Here is a 20,720-nt window from a genome sequence, read left to right on the forward strand (position 1 = left end):
AGCCACTCTTGACGGAGTACTCTCCGTTCTCAGTGAAATGCCAGCGACGCACATCAGGAGTATCCTCACCCCCACACGGAATGCTCAGGATCGCCGCAGCATCCTCCTCACCGAACATCGCTGTGATAAGATCAACGTCCCAGCTACCGTCGGGTCTCATAAGCTCAGCTACCCGCATATCGGAGGGAATCCAAGGGGGGTCAATCCAGGTGGCCGGTCTGTCCCTCGGAACCCAACTGTCGCCCATGACCAACATAGACTCCCCGTCCCCGATCCGCCATCTCGAACCGGACTGAATGATCTCACGTCCCCAAAGAAGACTGCGCCATATGGAAGAGCTACACGAGCCAGGGAGAGCCGTCATAATATCACCGTCGGGGAAGTAGCTCTGTCTATAGACTCGTCCTACCAGACTATCCGGTCTCCTGATAAGCCTCCAGACACTCTTAGCCAAAAGGGCCTGGTTGGACTTTTCCAGATCTCTGAAGCCCATCCCGCCCACTGACTTGTGTCGCGTGAGGTCCTCCCACTTGCACCAGTGGATCTTCTTCGTCGCCGTTCCACCCCCCCACCAGAATCTGGCGATCGCCGAGTGGATGTCTCTGATCAAACGCAGCGGGATCTTGTGGCACGAGGCCACGTAACTGGGGATCGCCTGAAGGACAGATTTAATGAGGACTTCTCTGCCAGCCTGCGAGAGGGAGAGGCCATTCCAACTCTTAATCTTAGCCCAAACGCGGTCTCTCACAAATCCAAAAAGCTCCGCCTTCCTCCGACCAGTGAAAGCGGGAAGACCCAGGTATCGCTTATGGCAGTCCGTCTTCCTGACACCTAGGATCTGAGCCAGAACCTCCCCCTCCTCATCGCTAACCTCCGTACCGAAACAGACATCGGACTTTAGAAAGTTCACCATCTGGCCCGAGGCCTCAGAATAAGTCCGTAAAATGTCAGTAACCCTCTCGCACTCGTCAGGTGTCGCTCGGCAAAAAACCAAGCTATCATCCGCAAAGAGAAGGTGTGACACATGAAGGTCCCGGAACCGGACTCCTGATGAGATCGCTCCAGATTCCTCACTCGCTCGAAAGAGGCTCGAGAGACCCTCAGAGCATAAGAGGAAAAGGAAAGAAGAGAGAGGGTCCCCCTGGCGGAGGCCTCTGAAAGGAGTCACACTGCCTCGGATTGAGCCGTTGATGTTGAAAGCAAATCTGACTGAGGTAACGCATCTCATGATAAGGTGCACCCACCGCGTGCTGTATCCCAGTCTCAGCATCATCGACTCCAGGTAGGCCCACTCAACTCTGTCGAAAGCCTTCGCCATGTCAAGCTTGAGAGACGCACACTTACCATTACCGAAGCGTTTCCGCTTCATCGTGTGGAGAGCCTCGAAACCAACCATGACATTGTCGAAGATCAGTCTACCACCAACGAAAGCGCTCTGGGACTCAGAAATAGCGTCGTGCATAGTAGTCTTAAGACGGTTGACCAAGCACTTGGCCACTATCTTATAGATCACATTGCACAGGCTAATTGGTCTGAAATCGCTGACCCGTTTCTGGTCCTCAACTTTGGGGATAAGGGTGACCACAGTATCATTAATGGTGGCCACCTCGTCCCCGTCGTTAAGGATCCCAAGGCAGGTCTTCAAGACCGATTTGCCTACTACGTCCCAATATCTCTGGTAAAAAATCGCGGGAAAGCCGTCACTTCCCGGGGCCTTGATCGCATCCATCGAGAAAAGCGCATTTTTCACCTCCCCTGGCTCAAAAGGGTGCTCCAACTCGGTGTTCAAAGCCTCTGAGATCCTAGGCTGTACGCCCGCAGAAACTAACTCGATTCTCTGCGAAGAAGGCCTCGCTGAAGAGAAAATGTCACCGAAGTAACCGGAGACGATCCTCTCTATCTCAGTGTCTCCACTGTGCCAATCCCCGTGGTCGTCCTCCAATCCTCTGATAGCGTTCCTCTTCCTCCTAGCAGAAGCCTTGCGGTGAAAAAGCTTCGTGTTATTATCCCCGCACCGCATCCAGGACACTCTGCTCCTCTGTCTCCAGTACTGCTCCTCCTTCTGGACTAAGGCGTCAAGTTGTCTCTCCTCCCGTCTGAAGGACTCCATACAGAAATCCGGACCCGATAGTCCTGCAAGCTCAACGATCTTCTTCTGCTTCTCAATCCTGTCTCTGGTCTCTCTGTTCCTCTCTCCGCCCCAGCGAGAGAGGCTCTGTCTGCATTGACAGATCGCGTCAGCTAAGCTCGGACTTTGATCACCACTCTAGCCCGTCTCCCAAGCTCTACGGATCCGCTCGTCACACTCAGGCTCACCTATCCAAGACTCCTCAAAGAAGAAACGCCTCGGCCTCCTGCGCCGCCGGCGATCTCTGAAACCCGCTGTAAGCAGAAGAAGAGGTCTATGATCCGATCTCCGGAATCTCAAGTGACGAACTGCGGCCGAAGGGAAGAGATCGCTCCACTCGTGACTCGCAAGGCATCTATTCAGGCGCTCCTCTATACCTCCTCTGCGCCAGGTGAAGGGGTCTCCCTCGAAACCTAAGTCATGGATGTCGCAATCCGAAATCATCTCTCTGAAAGAAGATAACTGGCCGGGACCTCTGTCCCTGCCTCCTCTAATCTCAGAGTTGGAGGCGACGTCGTTCATGTCGCCCCCAACTAACCAAGGACCCGTGAAAGAGCTCCGGAGGCGACGAAGAAGCTCCGGAGGCGACGAGATCGTGCTGCCAAATGTGATTATTAATTTTATGTTATTATAATTATTTTTTTTAGGTGTGAGGAACGATCTCGTCTACGAGGCGACTCAGCAACTGATGGAGAAGCTTGCTGTTGACGCCTTCGAAATAGCCATGGTTTGTTTTCTGGTTTAGTCTGTTAATTTAAAAAAATATATTAGTATTATTACTATTTTGTGGTTGTTTGTGCGAATTTTAAAATAATTAATAAGTGATGTCTTATATAAAAATAAATAAATAATAGGTAAAGACAGTGGCGAGGATAGTTGAAGGGGAAGCTGGGAAAGTGATATGCAATGAAGCAGCAAGGCTTAAACCTGCGTGCGTGATCATGGACATTTAAATATAAACGTATAATCCTCGGAGAAGTCCTACCACGAGCAGCTCTCGGTGGCGGAGATCACCAACATTTTGATTTTTCCTTCAAAAAGTTTGAGAGCTTGGGCAGAATTCTTTTTCAAACACACCAAATTATAAAATTGAAATATAAATACAAATATAATCATTTATATATAAATGTATCATTAATAGAAAGTATTTAAACTGGTTAACTATATTTAAATTTCAAACAAGTTAGATTGCTTTGGCAGATTTTTATGCAAACACCACCAATTATAAAATTGAAATATAAATCAAAATTTAAATGTATAATCCTATGCTCCGGTCATATCCTCGGAGAAGGCCTACCACGAGTAGCTCTCGGTGGCGGAGATCACCAACAATTTGATTTTTCCTTCAAAAATTTTGAGAGCTTGGGCAGAATTCTTTTTCAAACACACCAAATTATAAAATTGAAATAGGCATCCTTGAGCTTGTTGGTCTCGAGCTTGTCGGCTTGGCGTTTTGAAGTAGATATGTCAGTTAATCCTATGCAAACACCACCAATTATGAAATTGAAATATACCTAAAAATATAAATGTATAATCATATGCTCCGATCAAGCTCAAGGCGGATGAGCTCAAAGACGACGACGACGACAAGCTCTAGGCGACTTATTTCATGACATAGATGTCTTTTCCATGCCTTACTCTGGCAACGAGCTCAAGGAGGGCACTTAAATTGTTTTAATTCATAAGTTAAACGCCCAGGAGTTTGGTTCTAATTTAAACAATTTAGATTGCTTGGGCAGATTTTTATGCAAACACCACCAATTATAAAATTGAAATGTAAATAAAAATATAAATGTATAATCCTCGGAGAAGGCCTACCCGGTGGCGGAGATCACCAACATTTTGATTTTTTCTTAAAAAATTTTGAGAGCTTGGGCAGAATTCTTTTTCAAACACACCAAATTATAAAATTGAAATATAAATACAAAGATAATCATATATATATAAATGTATTACTAATAGAAAGTATTTAAACTGGTTAACTATATTTAAATTTCAAACAATAATGGTATATAATAAATTAAGACGAATTAAGTTAAAATAATCGCTATTATAGAAAAAATTACATATAAAAACGTATATTTACTCAAAAATAGTATAAAATAAATAAAACGTTTACTAAACTCCCGGGACTTCCAGTCAAACTCCCGGGACGTTCTATTAAACTCCCGGGAGTTTGTTTGTAGTTTCAACAATTTAGATTGCTTGGGCAGATTTTGCAAACACCACCAATTATAAAATTGAAATGTAAATAAAAATATAAATGTATAATCCTCGGAGAAGGCCTACCCGGTGGCGGCGGAGATCACCAACATTTTGATTTTTTCTTAAAAAATTTTGAGAGCTTGGGCAGAATTCTTTTTCAAACACACCAAATTATAAAATTGAAACATAAATACAAATATAATCATTTATATATAAATGTATCATTATTAGAAAGTATTTAAAATGGTTAAGTATATTTAAATTTCAAACAATGATGGTATATAATAAATTAAGACGAATTAAGTTAAAATAATCGCTATTATAGAAAAAATTACATATAAAAAAGTGACAGTTGAGATCTATTGAGAATTTATTGACAATAAAATATATCCTTTTAAACTATCAATAAAATACATCCTTGTAAATATATAGACAATATATTGAGAATTTATAATATTTGAGATTTTATTGACAAATATGTCAATAAATTGACATTCATGTCAATATATTGACAAATATGTCATTAAATTGTCATTCATGTCAATAAATTGCCATTCATGTCAATATATTGACAAATATGTCAAGAAATTGACAATTTATTGACATATTTGTCTAGAAATTCTCATATATTATAAATTCTCATTATAATATAAATTCTCAATATATTGACATTCATGTGAATATAATATAAATGTATCATTAATAGAAAGTATTTAAACTGGTTAACTATATTTAAATTTCAAACAATAATGGTATTTCAACAATTTAGATTGCTTGGTCAGATTCTTATGCAAACACCACCAATTATATAATTGAAATGTAAATCAAAATATAAACGTATAATCCTCGGAGAAGTCCTACCACGAGCAGCTCTCGGTGGCGGAGATCACCAACATTTTGATTTTTCCTTCAAAAAGTTTGAGAGCTTGGGCAGAATTCTTTTTCAAACACACCAAATTATAAAATTGAAATATAAATACAAATATAATCATTTATATATAAATGTATCATTAATAGAAAGTATTTAAACTGGTTAACTATATTTAAATTTCAAACAAGTTAGATTGCTTTGGCAGATTTTTATGCAAACACCACCAATTATAAAATTGAAATATAAATCAAAATTTAAATGTATAATCCTATGCTCCGGTCATATCCTCGGAGAAGGCCTACCACGAGTAGCTCTCGGTGGCGGAGATCACCAACAATTTGATTTTATAATTTGGTGTGTTTGAAAAAGAATTCTGCCCAAGCTCTCAAACTTTTTGAAGGAAAAATCAAAATGTTGGTGATCTCCGCCACCGAGAGCTGCTTGTGGTAGGACTTCTCCGAGGATTATACATTTATATTTTGATTTACATTTCAATTTTATAATTGGTGGTGTTTGCATAAAAATCTGCCCAAGCAATCTAAATTGTTGAATTATTGACATGAATGTCAATTTATTATATTGACATGAATGTCAATATATTGACATGCATGTCAATATATTGACATACATGTCAATTTAATGACATATTTGTCAATATATTAATATGAATGTCAATATATTGACATGAATGTCAATTTATTGACATGGATGTCAATTTAATGACATATTTATCAATATATTGATATGAATGACAATTTAATGACATATTTGTCAATATATTGACATGAATGTCAATATATTATATTGGCATGAATGTCAATTTATTATATTGACATTCATGTCAATATATTAACATGAATGTCAATATATTGACATGAATGTCAATATATTAACATGAATGTCAATATACTGACATGAATGTCAATAACAATTTAATGACATATTTGTCAATATATAGACATGAATGTCAATTTATTGACATGGATGTCAATTTATTGACATGGATGTCAATTTATTGACATGAATGGCAATTTAATGACATATTTATCAATATATTGACATGAATGACAATTTAATGACATATTTGTCAATATATTGACATGAATGTCAATATATTGACATGAATGTCAATATATTAACATGAATGTCAATAACAATTTAATGACATATTTGTCAATATTTTGACATGAATGTCAATTTATTGACATATATGTCAATTTATTGACATGAATGACAATTTAATGACATATTTATCAATATATTGACATGAATGTCAATTTATTGACATATTTGTCAATAAAATCTCAAATATTATAAATTCTCAATATATTGTCTATATATTTACAAGGATGTATTTTATTGATAGTTTAAAAGGATATATTTTATTGTCAATAAATTCTCAATAGATCTCAACTGTCAGTTTCTATTTTAAAGTAGTTTCGAGAAATCAACATAATCAAGAACTCCAACAACTCTGAGATTTATTTTATTGGCATTTATTGACATTCATGTATAATTACTTAACTGACAGATCTACTTCAAAACGCCAAGCTGACCAGCTCAAGACCGACGAGCTCGAGGCCAACAAGCTCAAGGATGACGATGACGAGCTCGAGGTTCTTCCTCTTATTTAAATTTAGTCAACGTTTAATTTATTATATACTATTATTGACTGCCTATTTTGAATAAATATACTTTTTTATATGTAATTTATTCAAGGGTCGGGTTGAAAAAAGACCTCCCAACAACAGTATACCTGCGTCAAAAAAACATATGTATAAGAAAACAAAAACATATATAACTACAACAATCACTGATAGTATTTAAACACTCTAAACAGACATTCACCTTTACTTCATTGCTGGAGCTTGCCGGAGGGCAACATCCAACACTTGTATGGTTTCTTGCGGCATATCGTGCTGTCTTCCTTGAAGAAACTGGCGCAGGTGATGGAGGTCGGGCTTCGACGCAAACTTGACGACTACCTTGAATTCCCGGTCTCGCCTACGTTATCTAATTTGTCAACGAAATCCTTGGACTGGAATGGAAGTTCTCCTGCAGTGTACAGACTCATGCTTAAATCAAACTCTACTGCTCTACTGATCTACCTCTGGAACTCTACTGCTCTACTGATCTACTGCTCTACCTCTGGAACTCTACTGCTCTACTGATCTACTGCTCTACCTCCGGAACCATATTACGAACTTGCATCTCGTTCAATCTTTTCATGTAACGCTGCCCCTTAGCAATTGTACAGATCTCTATCGGAATAGAGGCTGGCTTTGTTGAGCTTCCAGATTGGTGGGCAGCCAACTAGCATACTTCAACTGAATCTGGTACTTCTCCCAGAAATATCCACTTTGTTTTCTTTATCCAACACACCCTCAGGCTCCGTGCCTCACGTAGCGAACACGTTCTCCCTGAATTACGTCATGACCTGATCTCGCAACGCGGTTACGGAGGCAGTTCACAAAGGGCGCGGTCATACCCCTCATCCACCCATGTCGAGGTAATCATGGGCGGATCGAGGCTCCATCAAGAATCGGTGAACTCGATCAAGACACACCAGAGGAAACGACTCGGCTAAACGAGCGACCCAGACAAACTACCCAGAAGACATCATCTCATTCAGTACTGTAGGAGAACTTCTATTCCAGTCCAAGGATTTCGTTATCAAATTAGATAACGATGGACCATCAGGATCCTCCAAGAGGTGTTTCTTATTTCTAATTTTTTTTCCTTCTAATTTTCTTAAGAATATGCATACTAATATATCATTCCGGCGTTTGAAACATGTGTAGGCGAGACCGGGAATTCAAGGTAGTCGTCAAGTTTGCGTCGAAGCCCGACCTCCATAACCTGCGCCAGTTTCTTCAAGGAAGACAGCACGATATGCCGCAAGAAACCATACAAGTGTTGGATGTTGTCCTCCGGCAAGCTCCAGCAATGAAGTAAGGGTGAATGTCTGTTTAGAGTGTTTAAATACTATCAGTGATTGTTGTAGTTATATATGTTTTTGTTTTCTTATACATATGTTTTTTTGACGCAGGTATACTGTTGTTGGGAGGTCTTTTTTCAACCCGACCCTGGGACAACATCCAACATATATAAACACTCTAAACAGACATTCACCCTTACTTCATTGCTGGAGCTTGCCGGAGGACAACATCCAACACTTGTATGGTTTCTTGCGGCATATCGTGCTGTCTTCCTTGAAGAAACTGGCGCATGTGATGGAGGTCGGGCTTCGACGCAAACTTGACGACTACCTTGAATTCCCGGTCTCGCCTACGTTATCTAATTTGTCAACGAAATCATTGGACTGGAATGGAAGTTCTCCTGCAGTGTACAGACTCATGCTTAAATCAAACTCTACTGCTCTACTGATCTACCTCTGGAACTCTACTACTCTACTGATCTACTGCTCTACCTCTGGAACTCTACTGCTCTACTGATCTACTGCTCTACCTCCGGAACTCTACTGCTCTACTGATCTACTGGAAATTACCAGTATCAGTAGAGTTCGACGATCATCTTCAACATTCGAAAATATTTTCCAATCAAAGTTTCATTGAGTTGGATACCTCTACCTCCGGAACTCTACTGCTCTACTGATCTACTGGAAATTACCAGTATCAGTAGAGTTCGACGATCATCTTCAACATTCGAAAATATTTTCCAATCAAAGTTTCATTGAGTTGGATACATATTTTTCTGGTTCAAAACTAACAAAGTTTTCAGGTTCAAAACTAACAAAGTTTTCAGTCTAACACAACAAAAAGAAGTATCAAACTCGAAATATAAAAATTTCATTCATGAAACTACCTAAACACAAAGCCCTAATTTGTTTAGGGGTTGAGTTTTTGCACCGTCAATATCGTCGTCGTCGTCGGAACTCGACTTCGCCACCGGAATGTCTACCGCCCGAATGAAGCTTGACTCAATGATTTCAAGCCAGAACCCTGTACCAAGCACGTACGCTGTTTTTTTTTTCTTTTCAATATGCGTTCATTTGCTGTTTTGTTTAAAAATAATAATAAAAAAAATAAAAATAAAAAAAGAAAAGGGTATATTGAGAGAGGTATAGAGGGTACTCAGTTAAAAATGAAACTTGTACGGAGTAAAAACTCACTTTTTTAAGGGCAGTAAGCTAAATTAATAGATCCCTTGGTCTCTTACAGTCTCTTTGCCTCTGAGAAAAATTAGGGTTTTTTCTTCTAGAGTGAATGAGGGAGTGGGTGTGACCGTGTGGGTGTGACCGTGTGGGTGTGTGCTTCTCTGTTTGGTGCATTTGATTTCAGAGAGAATACTGGTTACGATTTTCGATTTCAGAGAGAATTCCCATGGGGTCAGTGAACATGGAAATCGATACTAACGTGGAAGTATGTCCGGATCCTCTTCCAATGGCACGAAAGTGAGTTTTAGAGGAAACAAAAGAATTATATTTTGTACATTGATCTATTTTGAATTTTTTCCTTAAATTATTTGGTTGCCTAGAAAGTTGATGAGAAAGAAAAGAGATTTTAACTCTCTGTGACGCTTGATTCAAGTTTCTAATGCCTCAGTTTTGGACTGTTGTGTGTGTAGTTACCAATTGGAAGCACTGGAACAAGGATTGAAGAAGAACACGATAGTGTACTTGGAGACTGGTTCTGGAAAGACTCTAATTGCGATAATGCTTCTTCGGAGCTACGCTCATCAGCTCCGCAAGCCATCGCCGTTCATAGCCGTTTTTTTGGTCCCTAAAGTGGTCTTGGTTTACTTTTACTGTTCAAGGCTCCCTTCTGATGGGTAAGTTTTATTTTATTTTATTCAGTATTCCATCCTTGTACGACTCTTAGTGTAATTTGCATTATTTGTGTTGAATAGGTATTTCAAACCTACTCCAAAGTGGGACAAGACCACTGGCACTTTATACATGCCGATGAGCTGTCCTATCCAATCTGTGTCCGCCACTGGAAAAGCAAAAATTCTCAAGCAGATTGCATGCCTTGAAGGATGCAAGCAACTTCATCAGATTGGTGCTTTGACCGACAAGCTCGTCCCTGATATGGTGCTCGAGGAAGAAGAGAAGGCAAAAGAGCTTTGTAATCTTCCAATCCCATCACCGATTTTAGCTTAACTTTTTTTTTTCTTCTTTGCATTACACATTAATTTTTTATTAATTACGCATTACTCGTTCATGACTGTGCAGCGAGCCAGCCATACGAAGATGAGCAGCCTCGTTATGTCCCTACAGAAATCGTTGGCTCTTATCGTCCCACTGATGCTGACATGTTGTATCATTGTTATTTGATTGAGCTGAAGCAAGATTTCACTTACGGGGCTTCAGTACACGATCTTGTACTGGCCACAAGAACTCAGTTTGAAAGTGACATAACAAGTAGCAAATTTGATTTGAGCGCTGGGAGAGGCAGTATCCAAGTGTCTATAAGATACATTGGGTCAATGAGTCTTAACCGAAAACAAGTAAGATCTCTTATACGGTGTTGCTTGAGCTTTATTTGTTGTGCATGGGAAATTAATTGGTTTACTTTTATGTAATTGGTGGTGACAGGTTTTATGGTCAAGAAGGTTCCAAGTCATCCTCCTAAGACTTCTAATGGTCAAGAATAATTTGACAGAAGTTCTCAACCAGCTTAATCTACCAGAAAGTGTTGAGTTGGATTATCTTATTCTTCCAGCTACCACCACTGATAGAAGACCGATGATTATTGACTGGGACTCTGTCAAATCTGCACTATTTTCAAGTGGAGAATTTCTGAACGGTCACATCAATTGTCATTTTGCAGCGGGTAGCTCTTGTTGGATACATACCAAAAATGGTATGGTATGTTCTTGCATGCTGAGGAATTCAGTGGTCTATACCCCGCATAATGGATATTGCTATTGCACTACTGGCATGTTGAATGGTTTGAGTGCAAATTCGCCTTTAAAAACTAGGAATGGCAAAGTCCGTACCTACAAGAACTACTTTGAAGAGGAGTACGTAGTCTTTTGATATTTTCCTTGTCTATACAGGCACGATCTTGTTATATATATATATACGAACCAAGTCTAATAGTGTTCACCTCATTTGTAATCCCCAGGCACGGAATCAAGCTGCAGTTTAACAATGAACCACTATTTAGTGCGCGGAAACTTTTCCAAGTGAAGAATTATCTCCGCTGCAGAGACGTTCAGGAGAAAGGTTTGTCTTCCTCTTCTCTCGTTGAAATACCTGGACCGATACTCCTCATTGCTTTTGTTGATGTTATCTTGCAATTGAACAAAATTGTAAACATCGTTTTTATGGAGGCACTTGTACGTGCTATTCTGCATGGACATGAAAAGTCAAATATTTAAAAATACTGGATAGAGTCTTGCCTTTCCGTATGCATTTATCTGTAAATGTGATTTTGGATTGTCTTTGCAGAGTCGACTAATGTGACTGTGGAGCTGCCACCAGAGCTGTGCTATGTTTTTCAGAAGTCATCCGGAAGACCTCGCTATGTTTGTGTTTTTATATTTTTTCTCACAGAAAAAACACAAACATAACGAGGTCTTTCAGATGACTTCTGAGATGGTTGGGGCTAAGTATATATATGACGAGCCCATTCTTCAGTTTCCTTTGCCTTCGACGTCCAATTGTCCAATGATCAAGGATGAGCCGAACGAATCAGCTAGGGTAAAAAAATATGTTAATAACTTGAGTTAAAAATTGGATGAAATGTCTCATAGCGGAGGAATCGAGCGCCGGAGCGGTACGGCGGAGGAATCGATAAAGGTCGTGCCTGACGGCGACTCTGGCGAGACTCTCGGTGCTGATAATGGCGGCCCTGAGAGTGGACAGCTGTCCTGGCTCCACTCCGGGATAGTCCACGATCAGCTGAGTGCTCACGCCGACTTGAAGCACCGTGTCGCCCAGAAACTCCAGAATCTGGTACGTCGGCTTTCCGGCGTCGGAGGACGAGTGCGTTAGGGCTTCCTCCAGAAGACGCCGGTTTCGGAACCCGTACTGGATTCTCATCTCCACCGCCGATACCGACTCTTCCATCTCCGGCGACGGACCGCCGAAGCACGGAGCGATTGTTGTAGTTGACGTAATTCAGGGCGAACGTGTTCGCTACGTGAGGCACGGAGCCTGAGGGTGTGTTGGATAAAGAAAACAAAGTGGGAACTCGACTTCTGGCGGTGTAGTTCGGCGGTCCGTCGCCGGAGATGGAAGAGTCGGTATCGGCGGTGGAGATGAGAATCCAGTACGGGTTCCGAAACCGGCGTCTTCTGGAGGAAGCCCTAACGCACTCGTCCTCCGACGCCGGAAAGCCGACGTACCAGATTCTGGAGTTTCTGATAATTGTTGGTTTTCTTTGCTGATTGATAAACTACCGAGAATGAGAGAATAAAATAACCAAGACTCATATGTGAAATGAGAATGAGGAGAAAATGATAACAAACATCAAAGAAACAAATCTAAACTTTGTACTCTAATTTTTTTTTTAATCTGTATACACTGAATTGTCATCTGACACACACACACGTATATATATATATATATATATATATATATATATATATATATATATATATATATATTATATATATATAAAGGAGAACCACGTTTTCCTGTTCACCTAGACTCAAAAAACTGTTACACAGTTTTTTGAAATTACAAAAATGCCCTGACAATTCTCTAAATGACGAAAATACCCTTTAATAGTATAAGGGAAATCTAGATTGTTCGACGACGGCCTTTCTTTTCTGGAAAGTTGCAGAAGTGTCTTTTTAACATTAGAAAAAAAATGAAGATATGTGACGGTTATAAAATAATAAAAATTAAAACGGTTGCACTGTGCTGTGATGTGCTGCAATTGGATGATTCTCTGGACTCTTCCAGAAGTCTTCTGCTGAACTGATCGGTGGAGCTGCCCGAATTTTCAAGAAGCTTTTTAATATTATTATATATACACACACACTCAATTAAATTAAGACATGACGCCTACCACTCTGCTCTTCAAAATCTCCTGCTCTTCCAAACTTGCATCATCTTCATCATAAGGTAATAGCCGGACCATAGTTACCTTTTTTCTGGCTTAAAATACAAAGAGCCATGAGTTCCAATTCCAAAAACAACACTTACAGAAAAGTTAAGGAAAAAATAAAATTTAGGTACTCTAAATCACAACTACTCTAATTCAGGTATATATTCACTAATTCAAATGTTAGCATCTAAAAACAACTTAATTAGTTTACTTAAATGATTACTTAGTCAAATATGTACTGACTTATTTAAGTACTCACGATATTTTCTTCCAGTCCAGAAATTAGAACTATACCAGTATTACAACAACACACCAAGATCACATTCATGATTAAATTAAGACGAGTAACACGAGAAGCAAAATAGGAAGGAACCAAAAAGTGAAGCACATGTTTCCCGAGACATTCACTCTTCATCCATTTGAACTTTCTCACAAGCAAAAAAACACCGCCACAAACCACGATTTCACAGCCACAATATAGCAGCGTTATTAACAATCAATATAGACGAATTTCATGAGAAGATATTAGAAAAATACACACAGAGGACAAACAAAGGCTATATTAGGAGTATGACAAAGATTCCGTTGAATAATGCAAGCTACAAATATTAATTTAAATTAAATAAATAAATAAAAACCGACCCAGGAAGCTAAATTAGGGCAATGAGTTTTCTAAAACGGATTGATTAAGATAATAATAAATAAATAAAAACACTAACCTTAGCCATTTGAGTCATGACATCAAATGCCTCTTTACAAACTCTCAGCTCAAATGAACCTGCAATCTTTGCTTCACATCCTCAAAGCTACAGACATTTTAAGGGAACTCTTTAAACCTATACGATGAGCTCGGAAACCCCATCCCGGGGCGGCATCAGCCCCGTGCTGCATCGATCCCCGAAATTGCGTCCGCCTTCACCTTCGTAGCCCTACCGTCTCGATTAACATCACTCATCGCCTTAAGAATTTGTCACAGACAGAACAAATACAAAAAAAAATAAAAAATAAAAATTAATGCATGACTAACGATAGAGAAACAGACGAATACGGATTGACGAGAAGAGAAAGAGAGAAAGACAGAGGGGATAGGGATATCTGAAATTAAGATGTTTTATTTTCGTAACCCTAAAAAACCAGATGAGAGAGAGAGAGAGAGAGAGAGAGAGAGGATGACAAAAGAAAAATGAAGAAGACAGAGGAAATTTGTTTTGTTTATAGTCGGTTAGATTTTGACCGTCCGATATTTTAGAACGACGATCTACGTTTAAAATTAAATTTACTATACTCTTAATGTGTGGGAAGGGTTGGGCCAATAGAATTGGTCCTCTGATACTTACGGAAGATATTTATTCTATTAATTTTAATTATTGAAAATTATTTATTTATTTTTAAATCATAAAATCAAATAAAATTTTATAAAAGACTAATTGTACTAAAAAAAAAATTAGCTTATATAATTTTATATGGTCGAAGTATTTAATGTTGATTTTTTTTTTGCATTGTCTTTAATGTAATTTCTCTTATATTTACAATGGCGTTATTGAATTATAATCAATTATTTCATATATGTTTTGTACCAACGACGTATCTTTGCAATTATGTTTGATGTATATGAATACATATTTCATGGCAGAATTTAAATTAACCTCATAGTTCAACGATATGTTCATAAAAAATGAATTACATGGAAACAATGAAGAAGATAATAGAAGTTATATATATATATATATATATATATATATATATATATATATATATATATAGTTAGAAATAGGATGAATTTTACAAAAATATTATTTGTGATTTATTTCAACTTGAAATAATTAAATTCTAATAATATGAATAAATTTTTACAACTTTCTTTATTTATTCTCTAATTGAACTTTAGAAATAGAATTGGTAATATGGTGAGTACTATATATGTATATATAAAATTCTTCATAAAAAGTAAAATAAAACATAAAATTTGTACGATTAAAAAGTGCATTTTTGAGTTGTACAACTTAATCATTTTATTCGTCGTAAATTAAAATTGTGTAGATATGATATGTTATTTTGTTATTATGTAATTGTAGCTAAAACTAAAATTATTATGTTATTTTACCTAATATTTTGAATACGTCATTATTCATCGAGTCGCAGCAACGCGCGACCATTTTGCTTGTATATATATATATTTATAATATATATTTGTGTCTGTGTGATATTGATGTGGATTAGTGTGGTACAAAGTATTAGAGAGATTTGTGAAATAGAGGCATACAGAAGTGAATCCTTATTTTTTTTTTTTTTTTTATTGTGATTGAACTATATTAGAGTATCAAAATATAGTTAAGAGATGGGTTTACTATATAAAAAAAATTAGTTACCTGAAAGATAGAAGAACTAATATAGGTTTGGTCCAAATTTGGGAAAATGGGCGTCTCCAGGTTCTGCTTTGTTCCTTCTCAGTGTAATTGTTATGCTTTCATAGGCTTCGGAAATTGTCTCCCAGCATGGATCAGAATAGTCTGTCCATAACTTTTTCGGCATGTTCGTCGAGATTTAATTCAATTTGAGCAGTTTACTTGATTAGTGTTGGAATGTGTTAATAAATTTTATTTATTATTATCATGTGGATGGCTGATTTGTGGCAACAAGTTGAGTGGGTTCCACTCATCGGAATTGAATAATTCCAAGTTATACGGATTCCTCGTAACGAGGGCTATAAAATCGAATATTTGTTTGCCAAAATCGGACCTAAGATGAATGAGAAATTGATGCTCAAAGTAGGCTAAAGAAACACAATTGTTGTTGTGTTGTGGAAGTGAAAACCCAAGAGTCCCACATTGGTTGGGGATGTGTGTTGTGGTAGTGTTTATATACTATCCTCTCTCTTTAATGGTCAAGCAAGTGCAAGAGAGGAGAGTGTGGGTGGGTTATCTCTTAACCCCTCGCGCGCACACACACACGCGCGCCTCCGCCGCCGCCGGGCCGGGCTCGGGTTTCGGGTTTCGGGAATTGTCTCGGGCTTTCTTTTTACTACAAATTTCACTTCTTAATGTTTTAATTCCTCATGTTGCGCGTTATGGTTGGGAATTAAACATGAAACCGTGCGTTATGGCCATGCATCAATGCGCCATGAAGGAGGATTAACGTTGTGCGATAATGACCTCATTAGGAGTGAGACGTTGGCATGTAACCGCGTGTTAATGACCTCATTAGGGGCATTAAACTCCTTTAAGGCTGGGCGTTTTGCTGGGTGGTTCAAATTCGGATGCCTTGGCCTATATAAAGGGTCCGAAGCTCTCATTCAGGATACTTGAAAATTCCAGAAATTCCCCACTGTTCCCGATTCTCTCTTGCTCCCAGAAAATTTTCTTTGTCTTGGTGATAGTATTCTCGCAGGTTCTAGTTCGCCGAGAGAGTCAAGTGGTTGGTGCTCACCTTGCCTCTGACGTCGTTGTATCCTGGGAGGCTTTCGCTCACGATTTCCAGCACCTGTGGGAGAGCGATAAAAAGCTTCAAGGAAACCGTCCAACGGGCCTCGACTTTTCCGACCTATTTTTGTTTTCCCGTTTCTTAGTACAAAGGTGTAACCGGGTTGTTTGTAATTTATTTTACGTGTACTTATTCATGCATGCAATTTGTCTTCTATTTTCGTCAATATCACTATAATATTGCTAACAATCTTGAAGCTTTTTAATTTCGAAAAAGACAGGTTGCGTGGAGGAAAGGATTATTTTTTTTTCCTTAATATAATCGGTTTCCAGTTTTTGTTTCCGATTTGTTTTCGGATTTGTTTGAAAAGTTACTGATTTGTGATTTTCTTTTGTAGAAAATATGACTAACGTGAACGACAACGACTCGACGAACATGAATCTTGGAGGGAACGTTGGAGACAACCCCTCCGTGGTGAACACCCCGCCAACCCTTATCAACATCGGCCAAATCCCTGTGACCTTGGGACAAAGCTCGATGGCGGCTACGGCCGGGAACGGACCCGCGGGTCTTGTTCAACCTATGGCGGGTTTGGGCCTTGATGGTTCAAACGTGGGCGTGGCTCGAGGGCCTCCCACGGTGATGCCGGCCGAGAGGCCGGGGAAGTTTGACGGACTCAACTTCAAAAGGTGGCAACAAAAGATGGTTTTCTTTTTGACAACCATCGGACTTGCACGGTTTTTAACCGAAGATCCTCCGGCCACTCCTCGAGAGGGTGAAGCCGACCCACAAGTGCTTCGGGCCTATGTGGGGTGGAACGAATCCGACTATCTTTGTCGAAACCACGTGTTGAATTGTCTCGCCGACTCTTTATACAACGTGTATAGCTCTAAAGTATCTTCTAAAGAGCTATGGGATTCGTTGGATCGCAAGTACAAAACCGAGGATGCGGGCTCAAAGAAGTATATTGTGGGTCGTTTCCTTGAGTACAAGATGGTGGACACAAAGACCGTTGTGAGTCAAGTCCAAGAGCTTCAACTCATTTTCCATGAGATTCAAGCCGAGGGAATGACCATTAGCGAGTCTTTCCAAGTTGCCTCCGTGATAGAGAAGTTACCACCTGGGTGGAAGGAGTTCAAGAACTACCTTAAGCACAAGCGAAAGGAGATGAGTCTTGAGGACTTGGTTGTTCGCCTCCGAATCGAAGAAGACAACCGAGGATCCGATAGGAGACTTAGAACCGTCTCCGAGCGAGCTAACGTCGTCGAACATGGCGAGAACTCGAAGGGGAAGAAGCCCGCCCACAAGCTTGGAGTCAAGAGTGGGACGTTCAAGAAGAAGGGCCAACAAAAGATTGTTGGTAAATGCTACAATTGCAACAAGGTCGGTCACCGAGCTGTCGATTGTAGAAAGCCGAAGAAGAACAAGGAGGCCAATGTTGTGGAGGATGATAATGACCTCCTCGTTGCTGTGGTCTCCGAGGTCAACATGGTTGACTCTAACCCGAAGGAGTGGTGGCTGGACACTGGAGCAACCCGCCACATCTGCACTGATAAGAATTCCTTCTCCACCCTCGAGCTACCTGGAGATGGAGAGAGGTTGTTTATGGGCAACTCTGCCACCTCTGAAGTCAAGGGGGAAGGTGAAGTCTTCTTGAAGATGACCTCTGGGAAGGAACTGAAGCTCACTAAGGTGCTCTACGTGCCTGATATGAGGAAGAATCTGATTTCTGGGACTGTGCTAGATAACCATGGGTTTAGGATGGTTTTAGAGTCTCAAAAGCTTGTATTGTCTAAGAATGGTATGTATGTGGGCAAGGGCTATGTCAAGAATGGCATGGTCAAAATGAATGTAATGGCCATCAAGGCAAAAGATATTAATAAAGCTTCTTCTTCCTCTTATATGATTGTGTCGTCTAATTTATGGCATGGTAGACTAGGTCATGTGAATTATGACACACTGAGAAAATTGATTAATTTGGAGTGTATTCCAAAGTTTAATATTGACTCAAATCATAAATGTGAAATTTGTGTTGAAGCAAAATTAACAAGAACATCCTTTCATAGTGTTGAAAGAAGTAATGAACCTCTCGATTTAATCCATACCGATATATGTGATTTAAAGTTCATGCCCACGAGAGGTGGTAATAAATATTTTGTGACTTTTATTGACGATTGTACAAAATATTGTTACGTATATTTGCTTAAAAGCAAAGATGAAGCAATTGAGAAATTTGCCATATACAAATTGGAAGTTGAGAATCAACTCAATAAGAAGATTAAGAAAGTGCGAAGTGATCGAGGAGGTGAATATGTTGAACCATTTGGTACTTTTTGTGCACAACATGGAATTATTCACGAAGTCACTCCACCTTATTCTCCTCAATCAAATGGCGTTGCAGAACGTAAGAATCGCACTCTCAAGGAGATGATGAATGCAATGTTGTTAAGTTCTGGGTTACCCCAAGAAATGTGGGGGGAAGCGATCTTGTCTGCAAATTATCTTCTGAACAAGATACCCCGAAAGAAGGAGAATAAGTCTCCGTCTGAGCTATTTATAGGAAAGAAACCTTCCTATAAATATTTGCGAATGTGGGGGTGCTTGGCCAAAGTAATGGCTCCCGCTCCTAAGAAAATGAAGATAGGACCAAAAACTGTAGATTGTATCTTCATTGGGTATGCACATCATAGTAATGCATATAGATTCCTTGTGTACGACTCGAAAAACCCCGATATACACAATGATTCGATTATGGAATCTAAAAATGCTTCGTTCTTTGAACATGTATTTCCTTATAAGTCTAAGGAAGATGAACCAAGTTCATCAAACCATTCTCTTGAGGATATTGAGGAAATAACTCAAGATAATGATGAAGAGTCCGAAGAAGAGATAGAGTCTGAGGGACTTAGACGAAGTAAGCGAGCAAGGGTCGAAAAATCATTTGGTTCTGATTATTTCACCTATATGTTGGAGGGTCCACCTCTAAATTATAAAGAGGCTGTGAATTCTGTTGAGGGTCACTTATGGAAAGAAGCCATAAGAAGTGAAATAGACTCAATCATGCAAAACCACACTTGGGAGTTGGTTGACCTTCCTCCTGGAAGTAAAACACTTGGATCTAGGTGGATCTTTACGAGGAAGATGAAAGTCGATGGCTCAATTGATAAATACAAAGCACGACTGGTAATCAAAGGGTATAAACAACAAGAGGGTGTTGATTACTTTGATACTTATTCTCCCGTGACGAGAATAACTTCTATTAGATTGATAATTGCCGTTGCTGCATTACGCAATCTTGAAATTCATCAAATGGATGTAAGAACAGCATTTCTTAATGGGGATCTCGAAGAAGAGATCTATATGAATCAACCTGAGGGTTGTAGTGCACCTGGACAAGAAAAGAAAGTCTGTAAACTTGTCAAGTCGCTTTATGGCCTTAAACAAGCCCCAAAGCAATGGCATGAGAAATTTGACAACGTCATGATGTCAAATGGATTTAAGATCAACGAGTGTGACAAATGTGTGTACATTAAAACCACTGAACATGGGTATGTGATTCTGTGTTTATATGTAGATGACATGCTCATAGTGGGAAGTAATGATCGTATGGTACAATCCACAAAAGATATATTGAACTCAAGGTTCGATATGAAAGATCTGGGAATTGCTGATGTAATTCTGGGGATCAAAATTACCCGAACACCCAATGGGATTGTACTGGATCAAACACACTACGTTGATAAAATTCTAGACAAGTTTGGGAATAACGATTCTGGAGTCTCGAGAACTCCCATAGACATTAGTCAACACTTGTCTAAGAATAAAGGTGAAAGCATCTCTCAAATTGAATATGCTAGAGTGATAGGCAGTCTCATGTACTTGATGAGTTGCACGAGACCGGATTTAGCCTACACCGTGAGTAGACTAGCTCGTTATACGAGTAATCCAAGTGCTGAACACTGGAAAGCAATCGTAAGAGTATTGAGATATTTACGATTCACTCGTGATTATGGTCTACACTATACGAGATATCCCGAGGTAATTGAAGGTTACACTGATGCAAGTTGGATATCTG

The 20,720-nt window shown here is 39.3% G+C and overlaps 1 protein-coding gene and 2 long non-coding RNA genes across 3 annotated transcripts; 2 read left to right on the forward strand and 1 right to left on the reverse strand.

Annotated features, from left to right (window-relative positions):
• The first annotated feature begins 7,848 nt into the window (after nt 1–7,848).
• On the forward strand, nt 7,849–8,295 carry LOC149387388 (uncharacterized). The gene is made up of 3 exons (XR_016300977.1): nt 7,849–7,917; nt 8,006–8,155; nt 8,254–8,295. It is a non-coding gene; the product is annotated as an uncharacterized LOC149387388 (long non-coding RNA).
• Nucleotides 8,296–9,398: 1,103 nt separating this feature from the next.
• On the forward strand, nt 9,399–12,091 carry LOC149387389 (endoribonuclease Dicer homolog 2-like). Its single transcript, XM_089621851.1, has 8 exons — nt 9,399–9,618; nt 9,792–9,995; nt 10,074–10,291; nt 10,399–10,673; nt 10,762–11,189; nt 11,294–11,394; nt 11,620–11,663; nt 11,746–12,091. The coding sequence occupies exons 1-8, from the start codon at nt 9,548–9,550 to the stop codon at nt 11,899–11,901; spliced, it is 1,497 nt and encodes a 498-aa protein (XP_089477977.1). The 5' UTR covers nt 9,399–9,547; the 3' UTR covers nt 11,902–12,091.
• Nucleotides 12,092–13,228: 1,137 nt separating this feature from the next.
• On the reverse strand, nt 13,229–14,381 carry LOC149387390 (uncharacterized). The gene is made up of 2 exons (XR_016300750.1): nt 13,945–14,381; nt 13,229–13,275 (listed from the first exon to the last, which is right to left on the reverse strand). It is a non-coding gene; the product is annotated as an uncharacterized LOC149387390 (long non-coding RNA).
• Between the last annotated feature and the right edge of the window lie 6,339 nt (nt 14,382–20,720).

The sequence above is a fragment of the Urtica dioica genome, chromosome 8, assembly GCF_054948205.1.
Source record: "Urtica dioica subsp. dioica isolate 48M chromosome 8, U.dioica_male_clone48M_v1_H2, whole genome shotgun sequence".
NCBI classification, from domain to species: domain Eukaryota; kingdom Viridiplantae; phylum Streptophyta; class Magnoliopsida; order Rosales; family Urticaceae; genus Urtica; species Urtica dioica.